Raw genomic sequence first — 22,712 nt, 5'->3', positions numbered from 1 at the left:
GCTTTGGGGAAAAAAAAAAAAGAGGAGGATTGGCAATAGATGTTAGCTCAGAGCCGGTCTTCCTCAGCAAAAAAAAAAAGAAGAGGATTAGCGTGGATGTTAGCTCAGGGCTGATCTTCCTCATACACACACACAAAAAGAATCTCTTAGCTTTGGATCTTGGTATAGTTTCACAAAGGCCTGCACATAGGGAATCTCCCTCCATCTCTCTTCCCATGTACAAAACAGGTCGAGATGAAGGACAGTATTGTAGCTGAGGGAACTGTTTTCAGGCCAAAGTTCTTGGTTCCCCAGCTTATACTGGGGCCAGGCAATGTTACAATGGAATGTCAGTTTTTTCATTTTAATACTCTCTAGTTTGTGTTTGTCTCAATTAGAAATGATACACCCTTAGGGGAAATCCTTTGGAGTGCTGGAGATGGCGTTTCCCATGTTTAGGCCATTGATAAATTTTATATCCTATAATCAGGGATCCTGGGGCCGGAAGTAAACCTCTGGACCAAGTGTCTATATGGATATAACTATTCTCAATCACAAATGGCCTGTGAATAGAAACAACAGAGGAGGGAAAGACAGACAAGGGCACAGAGGGGAGGCAGATTTGAGGACCACTGGGACCAAACCTCAATAGTCCTTTTGATTTCCTCTACCTTACACCAAGACCAGGTCCTACTTACATCAAGACCGAATTCCCTCTTGACTGAGAAACAAGAGACAAGGTGTTTTACACGACAAATAAAGTGTGAGAAGACTGGCATTTCAGGCTGTAGAGGGCCCAAACCCATGTATTATTTAACCATTTTTCACACAGGCAGCAATGGGATCCTTCTGACCTACAGGAGTGGTCAGAAAGGCAACAGAAGAGATTAGAAAATTCTTCTCCCTAAGCATGGGAGCATAGAGTGGAAAAATACTGAGAAGTATCAAACAAACTGACAAGACACTGGTTAGCGAGAGTACCAAGGAAGGCTTCGTATTCCGGAATACTGAGATCTGTGGAGAGGTGCAACCCGTCCACCACCTGAAAGGCCTCTAAGTCTACAAAGGGTAAATGGGTAGGTGCAACGGGCTCACAACCCATGGGTAGATCAGGCCTGGGGAGCCCACTATGTCAATCTGTCACTCACAGATGTCTGTTCAGGTGGCTTCTACCAGTGATACTAGGAGAAAGAGAAAAGAAGGAGAGACAGAGAATAAAGGCAAGAGGAAAACATTGTCTGAGGGGGAGTAAGGGGGGACCCCCAGGAGGCCAGAGGAAAACTCACCAATTGCAGTGACACTGAAACAAAGGTTCAGATGGCTGCTTGTCAGCCACGAAGGAATCATGTCCGGCTGTCCCATCAGCCCCCCAGAGTCCCCTTCTGGGGAAACTTACCTGTGGGGTTCCTTCTTGGCTGCCAAGAATATGATAATGACCCTAGGTTCTTAGGCGTTCTGGGTAATAGAAGTTGACAAGAGGCAAAACAAAAGTCTCAGACAAAATTTTGCTGGGGCTTATGCTCGAGCACAACTGAAAGACACAGGAGAAGAAGCTCTCTGGCTAGCTCCCTGAAGAGAGCCATCCTGAGTCTTATATGGGTTGAGGGGAGCAGACTGGTGATGGGATTCTTCCCCTCCAGAGGCAATCTGCTTCCCTCTTCCTGGTGGTGTCTGCTGCTCTTGCCCTGTCAGGGTTGCAGTCCCTGCGCCTGCCCAGTAGGTCTAACATGGCAGTGTTGCTCACTACGGCTGCCCCAGGAAGGTTGTATAGTGGTCATCTTTAGGCTATGCACACTTGCAGGAGTTGGGGTCCACCGATTGGGGGAAGTTTTGCGCTTGGAAGGTAGCTTATCTAAACTCCAAAAATAGCTGGGCTGGGATGTGCCAGATCTGGTGGCAAAGGGTGAGGGGCAGAGTCCTGTCCCTATTCTGTGTCATTTGCATTAGGCACTATGTTAGATGCTGCAGAGTTTCAATGGTGAATGAGAAAAAAGACCCTAGCATTATGGAACTTACCACCTAAAGGGAAGGCATGTATTTATGAAACAATCATGTAAATAAGCATATGATTACAAACCAGGTAACATGGACACAGTAGAAAGAGGATATGTAGCTTGGAGGATTAGGAGCGAGAAGAGCAGTCAGCAAAGGTTTCTCTGAGGAAATCAAGTTGGAGCTGAGATCTAAAGAATGATTAGGCATTAAACAAACAAAATACAGGTAAAAGTTTGTTTCAGGCTTTTTCAGTATGGAGGAGAATTACTTCTTGGAGTCTCTGAAAGATGACAAATTTGACTGTAGCCTAAAGAGTAAGTAAAAACATGAGATTGGAGAGGGAAACAAGAGCCAGAGCATGCAGGTCTTAAAAGGATTTTAAGAATATTTGTCTTTAGTATAAGATCAATGTGATACCATTAATGTGCCTAAAGGACTGTTACGTTAACATTTACCTTGTGAAAAGATCACTCTGATTGCTTTACGGAGAATGAACTATAAGGTAGCAGAAGGATTCAAATATTGGAAAGGCGAAAGAGTATAAGTCTTATATTATTTCGTATGCCGAAAAAGCTGCCATGAGAGAAAGATCCCATTAATACAATGGCTAACGAAGATAAGAGTTTATTTCTATGTTACATAATGATATAGGTGTAGGTGTTGTCTCTCTTCCGTGAGGTCATTCAGAGAACTAGTTTTCCTCAGTCTTGTAGTTTAACATTCTGTGCCCCTAGGCTCTTGTTTTCATTTGCATAGTCACAGTGGAGCCGCCTCCATGCTGTCATTTCAACCCATGGGTAAAGGGAGAAATGGAAGGCATGAAATTATGATTTAGGCAAGTCTAGGATTAGCACACAGCACTTCTGCTAACATCAGTTCATGGAAACTAAGTCACATGACCACACAGGGAAGCTGGGAAATGTCTATGACTACACTGACATGTCCTTACGTATTATTAAAACTTGGAGGTCTCTGGTACTAAAAAGATGTGGAAAGTGGGCAATGAGGGATGATTATCAGTCTACACACACAGGGTAAGATGGAGGAACATCCTTTAAACAGGAGGAGAAACATTTCTTTTATTGTAACTACAGGACAGAAGGAAAATTTGGTGTGATTATAGGTTTGGCAGAAAAAAGTTAATAAAATAATATGAATAAAATCCATGATATTGCCTGTCACATAGTAAGAGCTGAAGAAAGAATAACTGTTGATGGTGATAATAATAATAGCAATATTACTGATAATATAATGATAATTACCATTTAAGAAATGTGATTTCTTATTAAATTACTGGGTCTAGGAGTGGAAATTTTCTATAATGGGTGAATGAATATTAAAATGTCTCTTTGATAAGATTAACGATATCTCCCTCACTTACCTACATTTTCAGTTTTGAAATTCTCATTATTCTTGCATCTCCTGTTCCTTTTCCAGCTAGCAGAAGATTATGGCCCTGTGTTCACTGTGTATTTTGGCATGAAGCCCACCGTGGTGTTGCATGGATATGAAGCGGTGAAGGAAGCCCTGATTGATCAGAGTGAGGAGTTTTCTGGCAGAGGCAGTTTCCCAGTGGTAGACAAAATCGTCCCGGGATTAGGTATGCTTCCATTTGAGGAAGAAGTGTGAGTGTGTAAGTCACAGGGACTCCAAATAGGGTAAATTATAAGTTATAATTGAGGAATTATAAGTATTTAGAGAAATTTATGGAAACATCCTAATTACAAATTTTTCTCAATAGGTGCATTACTTCATACTTAAAAATATGAAGGTGGCACAATATCCCTATGAAACATTAAATGCAATGAAAGCAAACCATCTAACCACTAATCTATACATTTGTGACTAAGCCAGGTTCATTTTAAAGTATGGCCAGTTATGATAAAGAAAATGAGACAGAAAGAAAAGAGAAGGGAGGAAAATGACTAAATTATCCTATTCACCAAACATTTTTCTTTCTGGCCTGAGTCATTGTTGTCAAGAGACTATTTTAGGAAGCTTGCATACATAGTATGCATGGAACCAACATTGGTTTTGAATATTTAAACCTTTCCATCAATCTTCTATTCTACTAAAAAAGCATAAGAGATATTTGAATCCTGTAGAATACAGAGCATAAAGCACAAATATGCTCTGTAAAGAGGATCATGAAGAAACACATGGTGAGTATGGGCTCAGAATTGATATTAGATAAAGTTTTTTAAATTAAGTACTTGAACGATCTTCCATTTGTTTTTGGAGCTGACCTTAAACTATCCCGTCCTCTCATTGGTCACTGGGTTCCTGCAAAAAGAGATAAAGCCTGAATGGGGTCATTTCCTCTTCTACATTGTTCTTAAAGATCTTTCTGGACAATTCTCTTACGAGCATTGTTTTTACTCCTATCTTCTCTTGGCTCTGGAAGTCTGATATTGAACTTCCTTGGTGTTAAGACCACATTTCATGGAAGAGATTTAACAAATAGAGGGGAAGGTTAAAATGAGAAGGGCTGTGGCTGTGTCCATTCTCTGAGGAATAGATTTTCATGCACATCCTTCCAATGCACAAGTGCTATCTCTCTTTCTCTTGACAATTGACTCCATTTGTTCCTTCTCCTACACTTCACTTATAATGCACAAAAGTCAGCCCTGAAAACTTAACCTATGACTTGGAGTCATCACGATTTAATAGCTGTGTGATCATAGAGCAAGCATTTTGCCTCCATGATCTTCAGTATCCTCATCAGTAAAACATGGACTTCACAGAGTTATTCTGAGGTTTAGAGGAGCTAATGGATGAAGAAAAGTTTAGTAATATGTAAAACCAAGAGTCTTGACGCTAAGATACTAGGCTTGGTTAAGAGAGGAGGCAATGTAGGGCCTCAATGGAAATTCCTGAGGCTGCACCACTATATTTACATCCCCGCTTAAGCGTCTTATTTCCTGAGATAAAGATTCTCAGCTAGAATTCATGGTGATAGAAGTTATTCTTCTATATTGTTTTGTCCTGATAGGAATTATTTTGAGCACAGGAGAAAGATGGAAACAAACCCGGCGTTTTTCCCTCATGGTTTTGAGGAAGATGGGGATGGGGAAGAAGACTATTGAAGACAGAATTCAAGAGGAAGCCTTGTGTCTGGTGGAAGCATTAAAACAAACCAATGGTGTGTATTTCTTCATGTAATTAACAGTAATAATTTGGGTAGACTAAATGCTATTACAAGCAAACTACAGAGAGATATGATGGCTCAAGTACAACAGAAGTTTACTTTTTGCTCACATAACAGTAGTAAGAGGTGATGTGGTTGATGTAACAGTGTTTTCAGGTAACGGGTTGATAAGGGCTTTCATATCTTCAATATGTGGCATCCGTTGTCTCCCAGGATTCATCTCTTTGCATGGTAGTGGAGGAGAAAAGAACAAGAAAAAGAGCAAATAGTGTTTTCAATAGGCCAGGTATAGCAGTGGCACACAAAACTTTCACATTTTGTAAGCTATAACTCCGTCACAGGGCCACACTTAATTTAAGAGGAGCTGGGAAATGTGCTTATCTGTGTGCACAGGAGGAAGAGCAGAACATGGATTTAGGTAATAAGCTGTTTGTTTTGGCCACAATATTTTGAAAAACAAAGTAATTTGTCTAGTGACTTTTTGAGAAACATTGCAAGCATTTCACAATATATGTATGCAAAGTCATTATGCCGCGCCCCTTAGACTTATAGAGTGGTGCCTGCCAATAACATCTCAATAAAACGGGAAAAAAAAGCATTGGTGGCTCAGTGGAAGAATTCACACAAAACCCTTCTCAGTGAGTAGGGGTGCCTTACAACTCACCTAGAGGAGAGTGGGTGTCAGAAAGGGAGCCACGGTAGCACAAACCTGCTAAGTATGTGTATGTGTGTATGCATATGTAGGACTGGGAGGTGGGTGGGGAAGAAAAGGGCAGGCAGAAGACTTGGCAAAGAAGGAGTAAGATCAGCATCATAAGATACATGTGTTTTTTTTTTATCTCAGTATTTAAAAATTTTTAAGAACATTATTGACTGAATGATACTATATTCTACATGGTAAATTGTCATTGTGTTTTTTAACTAATGTTGTGATATTGTCCAGATAGGTTGATCTCTTTTATTTTCTGATATTAATACTAAAAAATGCAATTATTTCAAATATTTGCATGATTCTGGTTTCTTCCTTGGAATAAATTTCTGGAAATGGCAGTAGAGTGTCAATGAACACTGGACTTTTGGTGCATATTACCTAGGAATGGGTGGGAGACGTGGCAGAAGAAGAAATAAGAACAGAAGGCTTATACTGCATATTTTGCTGCATCAACTTATCTTTAAATTTAATATATTAAATAAATATTTCCACATGTTTAGTTTTTAAATGTTTATCAAGTAAAGTAATGAAATCGTACAGTATTCCATTATTTTGCATGTGCCATAGCTTATTTCACCAGTCTTTTATTTTTGGCGAGATAGACTGTTTTTGGTTCTTTGTTGCTATTAACACAAAAAATACAATCCATATTAATCATTGCCTATCTCTGACTACTTTCTTAGAATAAAATTTTGGAAATGAATTAGTAAGTCAAAAAATATTGGATTTTGATACATACTATCTGGGAAATGATTCTGTGCACTTAATTTATATTTCAAGCAGAACTTATTGTTAACTGGTTCCACTTTTCCCATAGTGAATATGACCTTCTCTCAGCTTCTGACCTATGATCACGCAGACTCGGCTTGATTCCGTGTAGCTATGGGGACCTCACATTATTGGGGTAACCCATTCCATTACTGGGTAACTCTAACTGTTGGAAGTTTCTTCCACGTGTTGAGCAGAACCTTTTTTCTTTGTAATTTTTACTTTTTGATCCCTGCTAAGTTTATTCCTTTTGGAATTATTGTGTTGTGGTGGTCCTCTCACGGAGGCTGGATGGTGCCACACACACCCCAATCAGATATGAAAAAGTTTATTACTCACATAATGAGGCTTTCTGTAAAGTGTAGGGTTGCTCCTAAGCAGATCCAAAGACAACTTGAGAGAGCAGGGAAAGCATACTGGCTTGAGGTTTTTATGGTGGTTAGGGGGTGGGGTGGTGATGAGTGTTTCCATGTACAGGCCAGGGCTGAGTGGTTCAAACTTCCTGCTTGTGCCAAAGGAGGGAGCACTTGAGCTTTTTTATCAGCTTGTGCAGATATGAGCAGAAGAAAAGGGGAGGTTTAAAAGCTGTCAGCAGCCAAACACCAAAAAATGGAGTCATATTCCTTATTACATATAGATAGCCTGTTTTCAATATTATAACATGTTTTTTCAATTATCTGAGTGTAACTCGTGTTTCTCTCATTATTCTTCTCTTCTGCAAGGAGAACACACCCAACTTTTTTCAACTATGTTTTGTAAAATATGATTTCAAGTCTCCTGATTTTCCTATTATGTTGCTCCATTTCCTGTGGGCATCGTGAAGAAGTATCCACAATGAGAGCTAAATATTACAATTTAAAGTTATTTTTAAATGACCTCCTTACTGTGAATTACTTTGTGGCTCTTATTTGGAGGATGATGTAAATAGGAGAATACTTGGGGGAAATTAATAAATAAATTGGACCAGATTAGATAGTTTTGTTGGGGGAAACAGAATAAATTTTATTTTAGACATGTTGAGTTTATAGTGATGATGGCATGTCCAGGTAGTCCTTATACTTAACAAATCTTAGAAGCCAAAATTTTCAATTATTTTAAACAGTCAGCTTAAGATGTATATGGAAATTTTGCGTTAACTTTTAACTTCTATTGTTTTTAGCATTGCCCTGTGATCCTACTTTCCTGCTGGGCTGTGCTCCGTGCAATGTGATCTGCTCCATTATTTTCCAGAGTCGTTTTGAGTACAGTGATGAGAAATTTCTAACCTTGCTAAATTATTTTCATGAAAACTTCAGAATTGTAAACACTACCTGGATGCAGGTAATGTCAAGTTTCTCTTTAAATGAAAAGTAATTTTCTAGCTAATCTATTGTTCATGCCTACCCCATCCCTTTGCCCTATTTCAAAATCGCTAAAGTAATGCTTATCAAACTATCATTTGTAATCATTTAGTGAGTTATAAAATCAATTTAATTGTTAAAATGAAATTTAAAACATGAAATATAGTAATAAAAAGAAAAAATATAATGTCATAATACATAAATTGTAGCAAGGTTTTTTTTTTTTTTTTGTGGGGAAGATCATCCCTGAGCTAACATCTGTGCTAATCCTCCTCTTTTTTTGCTGAGGAGGACCGGCTCTGAGCTAACATCTATTGCCAATCCTCCTCCTTTTTTTTTTCCCCCAAAGCCCCAGTAGATAGTTGTATGTCATAGTTGCACATCTTTCTGGTTGTTGTATGTGGGACACTGCCTCAGCATGGCGGGAGAAGCTGTGCTTCGGTGCACGCCTGGGATCCGAACCCCGGCCGCCAGTAGAGGAGTGCACACACTTAACTGCGAAGCCACGGGGCCGGCCCTAGCAAGGTATTTTTTTGAGAAAGTTTTTTTCTGATTTTTATCTTTAGAGATGAAGAGGATGATGATGTAAAATATATTTCTTACTATCGTAGCCTGTCAGAAAATGTTAGTAACCCACATTGTGCAATCATTAACAACTAAAATTCTATATGGATCAATATAGTTACGAGATTAACTCAACTGGGATGAACACTAGGTTCTGGCTCTGTCATAGCTTAGTGTTTTAGGCTGGTTGACTGACCTTTCTGAACCTCCATCTCCTCGTTTGGAAAGAGGTGGTATGCTGCTTAATTTCTTCAGAGAGCTATGCTTAGGAAATGAAGTTAAATAGTTTTGAAATTGCTTTGTAACTTGTTCATACTGCAACTCTGGCCATTTTATCAGTTCCTTCTCCTTCAAACTCCAAGTATGTTTCAGTGCAGGAAGGTTGTCTTATTCAACTTATCTACTCAGTGTATAGCAAGGGGTGTGATATATAGCATGGGCCCATAAAAGTTTGCTGAGTGAATTATTATTATTATTTTTTTGCGTGAGGAAGATCAGCCCTGAGCTAACAACCATGCTGATCCTCCTCTTTTTTGCTGAGGAAGATGGGCTCTGAGCTAACATCTATTGCCAATCCTCCTCCTTTTTTTTCCCCAAAGCCCCAGTAGATAGTTGTATGTCATAGTTTCACATCCTTCTAGTTGCTGTATGTGGGACACGGCCTCAGCATGGCCAGAGAAGCGGTGCCTTGGTGCACACCCGGGATCCTAACCCCGGCCGCCAGTAGCAGAGCGCGTGCACTTAACCGCTAAGCCACCGGGCCTGCCTGCCAAGTGAATTAATAAATAATTCTTTCCTCTTTCAGCTCTGCAACGCTTTCCCTTTTTTAATACGTTGTTTCCCAGGAAGTCATAATGCATTATTTAAAAACATTGCTGACCAACAAAAGTTTATTTTGGAGAAAATAAAAGAACATCAAGAATTCCTGGAGCTCAATAACCCCCGAGACCTTATTGACTACTTCCTGATTAAAATGGAAAAGGTATCATGTGACCCTGATTTGCTACTTCATCTTTGTGGATGATGTGACTCCTAGATTAGCTTTGTTATTCCCAGTGAAATTGGGATATTAAAACAAATTTTCCTTCCTAACGACGTATTAATTGCTTGTGGAGACTACTGCATGAGAAACTTTATTGGGTGTCTTTATATATTTCTAAATTCTCACTAAAAATAACTTAGAAGGTTTTATATTTACCATGTTAAAGCTGGCTCAATATTTGGAGGCAAATTGAAATACACACACACTCATATTCAAGATTAATGATAGTACAACATATTATCATTTATAAAATTAGTTCCATCAATGAAAGATGTAACAAAGGAGGGAAGACAGGAATGGATAGACATCTAGAAAGCCTTGCCCTTGGAAAGACACTAGGAAATCTTCACTGATGAGTTAGGTTTTAAGGAAACTCTGGCTTAGATGAACAGAGATGACAAATAGGTCCAGGGAATGATAAGTGCAGTGATCAGTGCATAGAATTTTCAGAGAGATTATCTTGATTGCAACTGAGGAACTGTCGTGGTGTAACGACTGATGAGGTTGGGAATAGTGATGCATTTTCGGGATGGGTGGTTCTGGAGGCTCGAATGAGAAATTTAAACATGATAAAATTTGCTAGAATTGACAGTGAGCAGCAGTATGACTTGATAAAAATTAAGTTTGAAAGAAATTATAGAGAAACTGATTGGCTCTAGTGGGTGAGAAAGTGAGGAATCAGAAAGGACTTGGAAGTTTGTAACTCTGTATATATTTTAACAGTTTGAAGAATCCTAACAATCATCTAACTTTACCTTTAGCTACAGCACTCTCTAGTGTCTGGCGTAATTTGGCAAATAAGCAAATTGAGCAAATAATGATGTTATATTGAGATTTTTATGTTATCTCTGAGGCTTTTTTATTTATCAAGTGATTCTAACACATCGTTGCTAGGAAAAACACAATAAACAGTCTGAATTTACCATGGATAACTTGATCACTACCATATGGGATATGTTTAGCGCAGGAACAGAGACAACAAGCACCACCCTGAGATATGGACTCCTGCTCCTGCTGAAGCATCCAGAGGTCACAGGTATGATCACAGATGATGGGCAGCGTGAAATTCCAGGTGGAAGTTGGCAGGCAACACTGATACATATCCCACTGTTTACCTGCCTAGGCAATATGCAAGACAATTTCCTATCATTAGTACATCTTCTTATTATTGGTGAATTTAGTTCAAATTTGATTATAGTCCAAAAAGAGAACAAAATATTTAAACAGCAGCAGAAATTTGAAGAGCAGAGGTCACTGTTCTCCCTGCTATGGTGGAGTCTTCTTCCTTTGGGTCGGGAGAAATGCAGTAAGCTCAGCTGTCTGAGAATCTGGAAAGAATTAACCTTCTTCTTTCTATAAGAAAGATATCTTTCAATATGCTTTCCATGTGCAGATAAATATATTTCTGTTAAAAGATATTTTTACTCAAATTCATTTGCAATGTAAGGACTGACTCAAGAAAATGACAATCCTTTTCTGTCAAAGAGACACTTTCAAAATAAAAAGAGTAGTACACAAAGAAATAATTATTTTAAATTGTCCAATTTGGGCAAACAAGTTTTTACACTACTATATCGTGTTTTGTGCTCTGGTGCATTAAGATACTTTTAGCATGATTAAGCCTCACAACCTTAACTCAATGACATCAGCACCAGATTTTTCTACCTTGTTAAAGATCCTTCTGCCCTCTTATTATAAATAGGAGATGCTTTGCAAATGGTACAGTTTAGAAGCATAGCCTCAAAATTCTTTTGCTCACACACTTTGTGGGATATGATGGTGCTGTGTTTCTTTCATGTAATAGACTCTCTCAGCCAAATAATTTCACTAACTCTTATGAGACTTATGTTGATTATTATTATAAATAGTATATGACATTTTTCTCCAAACCTTTAAATCTTGTATACATTTCAAAAGCCCTTCTTGTGTCATATTTCCCCATGCTTCCATTTTCACTTTCCACTTGGATTTTTTCTCGCACCATGTCTATTTATATTTTCCTTTTCTTTCTTCTCATCTTCATCACTTACTGTGCTATTCTACTGACCATTCTGATTTTATAAGTAGTTCCTAAACACTTTATATAACCATTCTCTTCTAGATAAAACTTCAGCTTCTATGGCCGGCTTGGTGGCACAGCAGTTAAGTTTGCATGCTCCATTTCGGTGGCTCGGGGTGCACAGGTTCGCATCCCGGGTGCAGACACATGCACTGCTTATCAAGCCATGCTGTGGCAGCATCCCATATAAAGTAGGGGAAGATGGGCATGGATGTTAGCCCAGGGCCAATCTTCCCTAGCAATAAAGAGGAGGATTGGCAACAGATGTTAGCTCAGGGCTAATCTTCCTCACAAAAAACAATCAAACAAAACCTCCAGCCTCTCACCTGAGGTGAAGTTTAAAACTTCTCTGAAATCCCTTAAATTTTCTTCTTTATAGCTATCAAACCACAGAATGTTCACATGCTCCGTTACAAAGACACATTCTGCAGGTAGTAGATAAATACCATTTGACCAAAGTAGCAACATGGTGTTGGAAAAAATGGGTTATAGACTCGAGCAACAGTCTTCAGAGTCTGACTCTACCAGTAAGTAGCTGTGTGACCTCAGACTCATGACTATGTCTATCATATCTTGGTCCCTCATCTGTTTAAGTGAGATAATAATACTTCCTAACATTCCTAGACTTTTCTCTCGTAGCAAAAAGTTAATAAATGTTTGCTTTAACTAATAAATAGTCCTACTTAAACTCTATATGATTAATATGAAATATTTTGCAGATAAAGGAAAAATATAATTCTCAAATAGAAATTACTTTCAGTAATGTTATTCAGTTTTCTAAGATTGTGGGTTTTGGAATGAGAAAGACCACATAATACCTGGATGTCCTTAAGACATATATTTACCTTTCCAAACCTATTTCCTCATTTTTAAGATGTATAAAATACCCAACATGTAGAACTATTTTGAGGAATTATAAAGTAATATAGCAAATAGTGCATCATGCCTGCTATATTTTACATTCTAAATAAATAACTTATGTCTTGTTCCTATGTACTGAGTCTACTAAACATCTTATTCAATTGTTGTATTAGTGACGTATTTACTGTATTGTGCAGTTCCTTCTTTCTTGGAACTTACATATTTAAAACAAAAACCGGCATACACAAAGTGGTTAAACTACGTTGTCTGTAGTGAGCCTTCAAGATCTCAGATCCTTCATTCTGTCAAACAAAAGTATACGAAATAGAAAATCAGAGTTGAGAAAGGAATTTCATGGTACAATTGGGTTTTATATGTATATATATATTTAGGTCTCTAATGAGATTCCAATTTTCCCAGGAAACTGAAATTCTGTTTCTTTTTTTTTTTTTTTTATGGAAGTAGCCATACATAGTTTTCCTTTCTCCCCATCTCCCACTATAATGTAACCATGATTAACAAGATCAAATTAAAAATCTTTTCTATTTCACATAAATTCTGATTCCTACCTTGCCAGCTAAAATCCAGAAGGAGATTGACGTTGTGGTTGGCAAACACCGGAGCCCCTGCATGCAGGACAGGAGCCATATGCCCTATACGGATGCTGTGGTGCACGAGATCCAGAGATACATTGACCTCGTCCCCAACAGTTTGCCCCATGCAGTGACTCAGGACGTTAAGTTCAGAGAATATCTTATTCCCAAGGTGAGAGATATTTCATCTATACTCCTTCTTAGGAATCTTAGATTATCAGCTATCACTGATTGCCTAAACTTCTACACATCGTGCACAATCATAACTTAGTCATCTCACCCTCTGGCCACATGCTACTTTCCTTCTCGTTTGTTGATACAATTTTATAAATATAATATTGCTTACAATCCCACAGGAGTTTCAGGACATTGATAGGTCCACACTCTGTCTGTCCGTTAGCCCAATCTGCTGTCCACTTGCCTGCTTTCCAGTGTACGTTATATTATTCTTACACTTTACTAGTATCCCATACCCCCGACCCTCAACTATCCGTTTCACTTACTTGTCGAAAGTCCAGGGGCCAGCCCGGTGGCATATTGGTCAAGTTCACGTGCTCCACTTCAGTGGCCCCGGGGTTCACAGGTTCAGATCCTGGGCGTGGATATACACACTGCTTATCAAGCCATGCTGTGGCGGGCATCCCACATACAAAGCAAAGGAAGATGGTCGTGGATTTTAGCCCAGGGCCAATCTTCTTCAGCAAAAAGAGGAGGATTGGCAATAAATGTTAGCTCAGGGCTAATCTTCCTCGCCAAAAAAAAAAAGAAGGAAAGACGAATCCGACTGTTTCCTTCCTTTGTATCTGCCCTTGAGCTACCAATCCCTTCCAGAACAGACAATACAGCTCAGCAGGTTGGTATTATCATAAACCCCAGATGTATCCTCAATCCTACCCAAAAAACCTGCTTTATAACCTAACTCAGCTTGCTTCAACATGCTTGATGATGACTCTTGCAACCCTGAATTCTCCCCTTCCAATTCCTCACCATGGTCTTTTTCTCAGGTGACCCGGCCTTTTACCTGACAAGGAAATCAGAGCCATTGGAAGGGAACTCTCTCATTTCCCTTCCACTAGATTTACAAATTTGCTACATCCACACCCTTTGATTTATCTTTCATGCCTTTGTTTTGGAGAAGGGCTCTCTTTTCATCTAAAGTAAATCTTTCTGCCTGTGGCATGTATCTCTTTCCTCTCACTTTTTCTGGGATCCTCCTCAATAATCATTTCTTCCTATTTCTTTTTTTTAATTTTCTCCTTCCCTATTGGACTCTTTCCGTTAGCATTCAAACATATTCAATTCTCTTACATCTTTAAAAAAAAAAAAAACAGCCCTCCCTAAATCTTGGCCCGTCTGTTCAATCCTATCTTATGTATACCCTCAGATTCAAAATCCTGGAAGAAGTTAATTATAGTTATGTAAACATTTCCTATTCAAACTCTTATTCATCAACCCATTGAAAAATACCTTCCTTTCTGGTGATACATTTTAATCAAAGCCATTGGTGACCTCCCTATTATTAAATCCAATGAATGTTTTCCAGGATTAATTTTACTTGGCCTCATCGCGGCATTTATAACCTTAAGAATGTCTTCAATATGTATGTACTCACTTCCCACTTCAGTGACGTGACTATCTCCTAGTTTTTTATTTTTGTTTTTTATTGGTATCATAATAGTTTACAACATTGTGAAAGTTTATTTGTACATTATTATTTGTCAGTCACCATGCATACGCCCCTTTACTCCTTGTGCCCACCCCCAAACCCCTTCCCCTCTGGTAACCACTTATCTGTTCTCTTTGTCAATGTATTATTTTATCTTCCAAATGTGAGTGAAATCATATGATGCTTGTCTTTCTCTGTCTGGTTTATCTCACTTAACATAATACCCCCAAGTCCCATCTATGTTGTTGCGAATGGAACTATTTTGTCTTTTTTATGGCTGAGTAGTATTTCATTGTATGTATATACCACAACTTCTTTATCCATTCATCAGTCGATGGGCACTTGGGTTGCTTCCACATCTTGGCTTTTGTGAATAATGCTACAATGAACATAGGGGTGCATAAGTCTCTTAGAATTGTTGATTTCAAGTTCTTTGGATAAATACCCAGTAGTGGTATAGCTGGGTCATATGGTATATCGATTTTTAGTTTTTTGAGAAACTTCCATACTGTTTTCCATAGTGGCTCTGCCAGTTGGCATTCACACCAACAGTGTATGAGGGTTCCTTTTTCTCCACTTTCTTTCCAACATGTGTTGTTTTTTGTCCTGGTAATTATATCCATCCTAGTAGTTGCAACGTGATATCTCATTGTAGTTTTGATTTGCCTTTCCCTGATGATTAGTGATGTTGAACGTCTTTTCATGTGCCTGTTGGCCATCCATATATCTTCTTTGGACAAGTGTCTGTTCATATCCTCTGCCCATTTTTTTATTGGGTGGCTTGTTTTTTTGTTGTTGAGTTGTTTGTGTTCTTTATATATTTTAGAGATTAACCCCTTGTTGGATATATGATTTGCAAATATTTTCTTCCACTTGGTGGGTTTTCTTTTCATTTTGTTCATAGTTTCCTTTGCTTTGCAGAAGCTGTTTAGTCTGATGTAGTCCCATTTGTTTATTTTTTTTCTTTTGTTTCTCTTGCCAGAGTAGATATGGCAATCAAAAAAAGATTGATGTCAAAGAGTGTACTATCTATATTTTCTTCTAGGTACAATGTCCTAGTTTTCCTCCTATCCCTCGGGATACCTGTTCTCCATATTTTGTGCTCTCTATCCCTCCTTCCATGTAACTTAAATGTTGATGTTCCTCAGGGTTCTGTTGTTGCCCTCTAGTCTTTTCAGTTTTTATGCTTTCCTTCAGAATGATGCCTTGACTCCCAAGGTTGAAGTTTGAGCTGAAGGTTTAAGTTATCAGTCTGTTTTCTACACTATCTGGATCTTGAAAGTAAGTGTTTTTGAATAAGAACCTTCCTAATCCAGGTTTACCTCTGGCTGGACTGGAGAATTACAGGCCATCTCTCTTTTCTTTGGTATTTTACAGTTTTCAAAGCACTTACAAATATCTATAACCCAGGTTACCGTCCTCAGCTTCCAGTGCCCCTGCCCGTGCTTCTGCCTGAATGTTACCAGCTCAGTTCAGGTTTCAGGGCAACTTTTCCCTCAAGTCGATCCCATCATATAAAAGTGTCTATGAGCAAAGTGGCTTCACTGAAGAGTTTAGATGTTAGAAGTTTAATTAGCACACTTCAATGCAAAAACTTAAAAATCATGTACTAGGCATTTAAAGTGCCTAATAGATTTGTCTATAGGTCTCACTGTGAAAATCTGTCTTCTGTTTGGCAAATTTGTTACTGGAGGCATACATTTTGTACTGTAATTTGATTAATTGATCCATTTATCATTATGAAGTACCTCTTTTAATCTCTGATAATACTTTTGTTCCTGATGTCCACTTTGTCTGCCATTAATGGAGCCATATCAGCTTTCTTATGGTTATAGCATGTATGGTAAATCATTTTCCATCTTTTAAATTTCAACTTGTAACTTTAAACAACATATGATTGCTCCTTGCCTTTTTATCAAGTGTGATAATTGTTATGAGACTTTTAATTGGGAAGTTTATTTCACCTACATTTACCTTAAGTTTCTGTATATTTGTATTGAATCTATCGTGCTGGCATTTGATTCTTATTTGTGATTTCTTTTTGTATTTATCCTCTCCTGACTCACTTTATCAATTGTTTGGTACCATTTCATTTTATCTCCTCTGATGATTTTATATTTGTGCCTCTTGACATTTTACTTATGCTTCTTTTTCAGTTGTTTTCTTTTTGTTGTTTTTTTTTTCTTGGTGGTTGATTTTGAGATTATAGTATGTATTTTTAACTTGTCACAGTATATGCTAAAATTATCTTATTCCTTCACGAAAAAATTGACATTTACAGCAACGTATTTCCACTTACACCCTCGCACATTTTGTGCACTTGTTGTAATATGTTTCAGTTCTGTATGTTATTATTTTTACTCTGAAAAGCCAATAGTTTTAAGGAGACTTAAACATGTATATGTATAGAAATAGAAATAACTTTTAACACTTTAAAAAATTATTTTACCTACTAATGCGTTCTGATGTTCTTCATTCTTTCTTTTTTTTTTAAACTGATTCTTTCTTTCTTTATTTATTTATTTAATTTTTTGTTTATTGCCGTAACACTGGTTTATAACATTGTATAAATTTCAGGTGTACATCATTATACTTCTATTTCTGCATAGATTACATCATGTTCACCACCCAAATACTAATTACAACCCATCACCACACACATGTGCCGAATTATCCCTTTCGCCCTCCTCCCTCCTCCCTTCCCTTCTGGTAACCACCAATCCAATCTCTGTCTCTATGTGTTTGTTTATTGTTGTTATTATCTACCACTTAATGAAGGAAATCATACAGTATTTGACCTTCTCCCTCTGACTTATTTCACTTTGCATAATACCCTCAATGTCCATCCATGTGGTCACAAATGGCTGGATTTCATCATTTCTTATGGCTGACTAGTGTTCCATTGTGTATATATACCACATCTTCTTTATCCATTGGTCCCTTGATGGTCACTTAGGTTGCTTCCGAGTCTTGGCTATTGTGAATAACGCTGCAATGAACACAGGGGTGCGTGTATCTTTACGCATTGGTGTTTTCAAGTTCTTTGGATAAATACCCAGCAGTGGAATAGCTGGATCGTATGGTAGTTCTATCCTTGATTTTTTGAGGAATCTCCATACTGTTTTCCATAGTTGCTGCACTAGTTTGCACTCCCACCAGCAGTGTATGAGAGTTCCCTTCTCTCCACATCCTCTCTAACACACTTCGTTCTTTCTTGAATTTGTTGTCTATCTGATGTCATTTACCTTTATTTTTAGAATGGTTAGCATTTGTTGAAGTCTTGATTTGTTGGAGAGAAGTGTTTTATCTTCTGTTTAACAATGCCTTAATATTAGCTCACTGGTTTGTAATTTTCTTTTTTTGTAATGCCTTTTTCAGTTTTCGCTGTTAGAATTATGCTGGCTTTAAAAATATGTTGAGAAATGTTTCCTTCCTCTCTCTATTTTTTTCTTTTCAAATTATTTTTTTAGAATTATTGAGATAAAATTGCCATATAATATTTTAAGATATACACTGTGATGATTTCATACATGTATATATTATGAAATGATTAGCACAATAAGATTAGTTAATACATCCATTATCTCACATAATTATCTTTTTTGTAGTAGAACATTTAATAGTTACTCTCCTAGCAACTTTGAAGTATGTAATACACTATTGTTAATTACAGTCACCATACTATGTATCAGATCTCCAGAAATTATTCATCTTATAACAGGAAGTTTGTACTGTTGGCCTCATACCCTCATTTCCACCAACCCCAGACCTGGCAATGATCCTTCTTCTCTTTGTTTCTATGAGTTCAGCTGTTTTAAAATTCCACACATAAGTAATATTATACAATATTTATCTTTGTCTGACATTTCACTTATAATAATGCCCTCAAGTTTCATCCATGATGTTGCGAATAGCAAGATTTCCTTCTTTTTATGGCTGAAGAATATTTCACTGTATATACATATGCCATATTTTCTTTATCCATTCATCTGTCAAGAGACACTTGGATTACTTCCATGTCTTGGCTATTGTAAACAATCATGCAATGAACACGAGAGTGAAGATATCTCCTTGAGACATTGACTTTGTTACCTTCAGATATGTGCCCAGAAGCAGAATTGCTGGATCTTATAGTAGTTCTAATTTTTAGTTTTTCAAGGAACCTCTATACCATTTTCCATAGTGGCTGCACCAGTTTACATTCCCACCAACAGTGCGCGAGGATTTTCTTTTATCCGCAGCTTTGCCAATACTTGTTATCGCTTGTCTTTTGGTAAGAGTCATTCTAACAAGCGTGAGGTGATACCTCACTGTGGCTTTGGTTTGCATTTTTGAGCACCTTGTCATGTACCTGTTGCCCATTTGTTTGTCTTGTTTGGAAAAATCTATTCAGATCCTCTGCCCACTTTTTAATTCTTTTTTTTTCTTCTATTGAGTTGTATGAATTCTTTATATATTTTGGATATTAACTCCTTATCAGATATATTATTTGCAAATATTTTATCCCATTCAATAGATTACCTTTTCGTTCTGTTGATGGTTTTCTTTGGTGTACAGAAGTTTTTCAGTTTGCTGTAGTTCCACTTACTTTCTTTCACTTTTGTTGCCTCCTACATTGGTGTTGAATCCAAAAAAATAATTGCCAAGACTGAGGTCAAGGAGTTTATCCCCTATCTTCTAGCTCTAATTTTCAAGTCTTTAATCCATTTTGAATTAATTTTTGTGTGTGGTATAAGATATTGGTCCAGTTTCATTCTTTTCTGTGTGGCTGGCCAGTTTTCCAAACACCATTTATTGAAGAGACTATCCTTTACCTGTTGTGTATCCTCGGCTTCTTCGTTGTAAACTAAACGACCAAATATGCTTGGGTTTATGTCTGGGCTTGCTATTTTGTTCCATTGATGTATGTGTCTATTTCTTTGTCAATACCATACGATTTTAATGACTATAGCTTTGTAATATAGTTTGAAATCAGGAAGCGTGATGTTTCCAGCTTTGTTCTTCTTTCTTGAGATTGTTTTGGCTTTCAGAATATTTTGTGGTTCCACACAAATTTTAGGATTGTTTGTTCTGTTTCTGTGAAAAATGCCATTGGAATCTTGATAGGGATTGCATTGAATCTGTAGATGGCTTTGAGTGTTATAGATACTTTGACAATATTATTTCTTCCCTTCCATGAGCACAGACTACTTTTCTATTTATTGTGTCTTCTTCAATTTCTTCATCAATGTCTACTTTTCACTGTGTGGGTCTTTCACCTCCTTGGTTAAATTTATCCCTGGCTAATTTATTCTTTTTGATGCCATTGTAAATGTGATTGTTTTCTTAATTTCTATTTCTCATAGTTCCTTATTAGTGTGTAGAAACATGACTGAATTTTTGTGTGTGTGTGTGAAGAAGATTAGCCCTGAGCTAACGTCTGTTGCCAATCCTCCTCTTTTTTGCTGAGGGAGATGGGCCCTGAGCTAATATCTGTGGCGATCTTCCTCTACTTTATACGAGATGCCACCACAGCATGGCTTGATGAGTGGTGCATAGTTCTGCCCCCAGGATCCAAACCTGCGAACTGTGGGCCGTCGAAGCAGAGCGCATGGACTTTACCACTACACCACTGGGCCAGCCCCCATGACCGAATTTGAATGTTGATTTTTGTATCGTGGAACTTTGCTGAATTCATTTATTAGTTCTAACAGTTTTGATGGTATCTTTAGGGTTCTCTGTCTATAATATGTCATCGGCAAGTAGTGACTGTTTTATTCTTCTTTACTGGTTTGGATGCCTTTTATTTCTTTTTCTCTAAATTGTTTTGGCTAAGATTTCTATGTTGGATAAAAGTGGCAAGAGTGAACATCCTTTTCTTGTTTCTTATCTTAGAGGAAAAGTTTTCAGCATTTCACCATTGAGTATATTAGCTATGGGCTTATCATATATGGCCTTTATTATGTTGAGGTACATTTCCTCTATACCCACATTTTTGAGAGTTTTTATCATGGATAAATGTTGATTTTTGTCAAACAATTGTCTATTTTACCATCTCTTAAGATGATCATATGATTTTTATCCGTCATTTTGTTAATGTGGTGTATCACATTGATTGATTTGCAGATGTTGAACCATCCCTGCATCCCCAGAATTAATCCCACTTGATCAGGGTGTATGATTCTTTAAATGTATTGTTGCATTCAATTTGCTCATATTTTCTTGAGGATTTTTGCATCTATTTTCATCAGTGATATTGGCATATAATTTTCCTTTTTTGTGTTGTCCTTGTCTGGTTTTGGTATCAGGGTAATGTTGGCCTTGTAGAATGATTTAGGAAGCATTCCATCCTCTTCAATATTTCAGAAGAGTTTGAGGAGGATAGGTATTAAGTCTTTTTTGAGTGTGTAGTAGAATTCATCAAATGAGCTATCTCGTCCTAGACTTTCTTTTTTTGGGAGATTTTTAATTACTGATTCAATTTCCTTCTTAGTGATCAGTTTGTTCAGACTCTATTTCTTCATGATTCAGTCTTGGTAGGTTGTATGTTTCTAGGAATTCTTTAAGGTGTCCAATTCTTTGGTGTACAGTTGTTCATAGTAGTCTCTCATGACCCTTAATACTCCTGTTATATCAGTTATAATGTCTCCTCTTTTATTTTTGATTTTGTTTATTTGAGTCCCCTCCTTTTTTCTTGGTGACTGTATTTAAATGTTTGTCAATTTTATCTTTCTCAAAAAATCCATTTTTAGTTTCATTGATCTTCTCTATTGTCTGTCAGTCTCAATTTCATTTATTTCTGCTCTGATCTTTGTTATTTCCAACTTTATACTAACTTTGGAGCCAGCGCTGGTGATCTAGAACTTAAGATTTGACAGTCTCACCACCATGGCCTAGGTTCGTTTCCTGGTCAGGGAACTACACCACCTGTCTGTCAGTTGTCATACTGTGGCAACTGCATGTTGCTGTGATACTGAAAGCTATGCCACTGGGATTTCAAATAACAGCAGGGTCACCCATTGTGGGCAGGTTTCAGAGGAGCTTCCTGACTAAGACAGACTAAGAAGAAGGACCTGGACACCAAATTCCAAAAAAATTGGCCATGAAAAGTTTATGAATACCAGTTGAGCAGCATCTGATGTAGTGCCAGAAGGTGAGCGGATGGCACAAAAAAGCCTGGACAGGGTTCTGCTCTACTGTACACAGGATTGCTAGGAGTTGGAATTGACTTGATGAAGAAGAACAAGTTTGGGCTTCGTTTGTTCTTCTTTTTCTAAGTCCTTGAGGTGTAAAGTTAGGTTGTTTATTTGAGAACTTTCTTGTTTCCTGATGTAGGCATTTGCCACTATGAGCTTCCTTCTTAGTCTTATTTCCCTGCATCTTGTAAGTTTTGGTATGTTGTATTTCCATTTTCAATTTTCTCAAGGTATTCTTTACTTTCTCTTTTGTTTTCTTCCTTGACCCATGGTTGTTCAGTAGCACGTTATTTAATCTCCACATATTTGTGAATTTTCCAGTTTTTTTCCTGAAATTGATTTCTAGATTCACACCATTGGGGTCAGAAACGATGTTTGATATGATTTTAGTCTTTTGGAATTTATTAATATTTGTTTTGTGGCCTAACATGTGATCTATCCTAGTGAATGTCCCCTGTATGCTTGAGAAGAACATGTACTCTGTTGCTTTTGGATGGAATGTTGTGTATATGTCTAAGTGCATTCTTCTTTTTAAATTAGAATGTTTAATTCATTAAAATGTAATGTAATTATTGATATGGTGGGTTTATGTTAACAATTCTATCATTTGTTTCCTGTTCTTTTGCTCTGTTTATACTCCACTCATCCTCTTTTCCTCTTTTCTTCTGGAATAATTGCATTTTTAAAGAATTTTTTCTTTTCGTTCCTCTGTTTTATGTTCCTGTTTCTCCTTTCATGCCTTCTTCTGAATTACGGGAATTTTTTAGAATTGTAAAATTCTATTGGCACCTAACTATTTTTTTCACTGAT

At 37.5% G+C, this 22,712-nt stretch overlaps 1 protein-coding gene and 1 pseudogene across 1 annotated transcript in view; one reads left to right on the top strand and one right to left on the bottom strand.

Annotated features, from left to right (window-relative positions):
- LOC106801494 (cytochrome P450 2C19-like) overlaps positions 1 to 22,712 on the bottom strand; it is a 281,591-nt pseudogene that overhangs the window by 64,713 nt on the left and 194,166 nt on the right.
- LOC101405409 (cytochrome P450 2C21-like) overlaps positions 3,394 to 22,712 on the top strand; it is a 39,568-nt gene continuing 20,249 nt past the window's right edge. The window contains exons 1-6 of the mRNA XM_087432308.1: positions 3,394 to 3,574; positions 4,967 to 5,116; positions 7,762 to 7,922; positions 9,312 to 9,488; positions 10,443 to 10,584; positions 13,046 to 13,233. Coding sequence (XP_087288434.1) covers positions 3,454 to 3,574; positions 4,967 to 5,116; positions 7,762 to 7,922; positions 9,312 to 9,488; positions 10,443 to 10,584; positions 13,046 to 13,233 — 939 coding nt within the window. The 5' untranslated portion in view covers positions 3,394 to 3,453. The remainder of the gene's footprint in view (positions 3,575 to 4,966; positions 5,117 to 7,761; positions 7,923 to 9,311; positions 9,489 to 10,442; positions 10,585 to 13,045; positions 13,234 to 22,712) is intronic.

This window comes from Ceratotherium simum, chromosome 6, assembly GCF_057802395.1.
Source record: "Ceratotherium simum simum isolate JZ-2026a chromosome 6, ASM5780239v1, whole genome shotgun sequence".
Classification (NCBI taxonomy): domain Eukaryota; kingdom Metazoa; phylum Chordata; class Mammalia; order Perissodactyla; family Rhinocerotidae; genus Ceratotherium; species Ceratotherium simum.
This window is presented reverse-complemented; position numbering and strand designations above follow the sequence as displayed.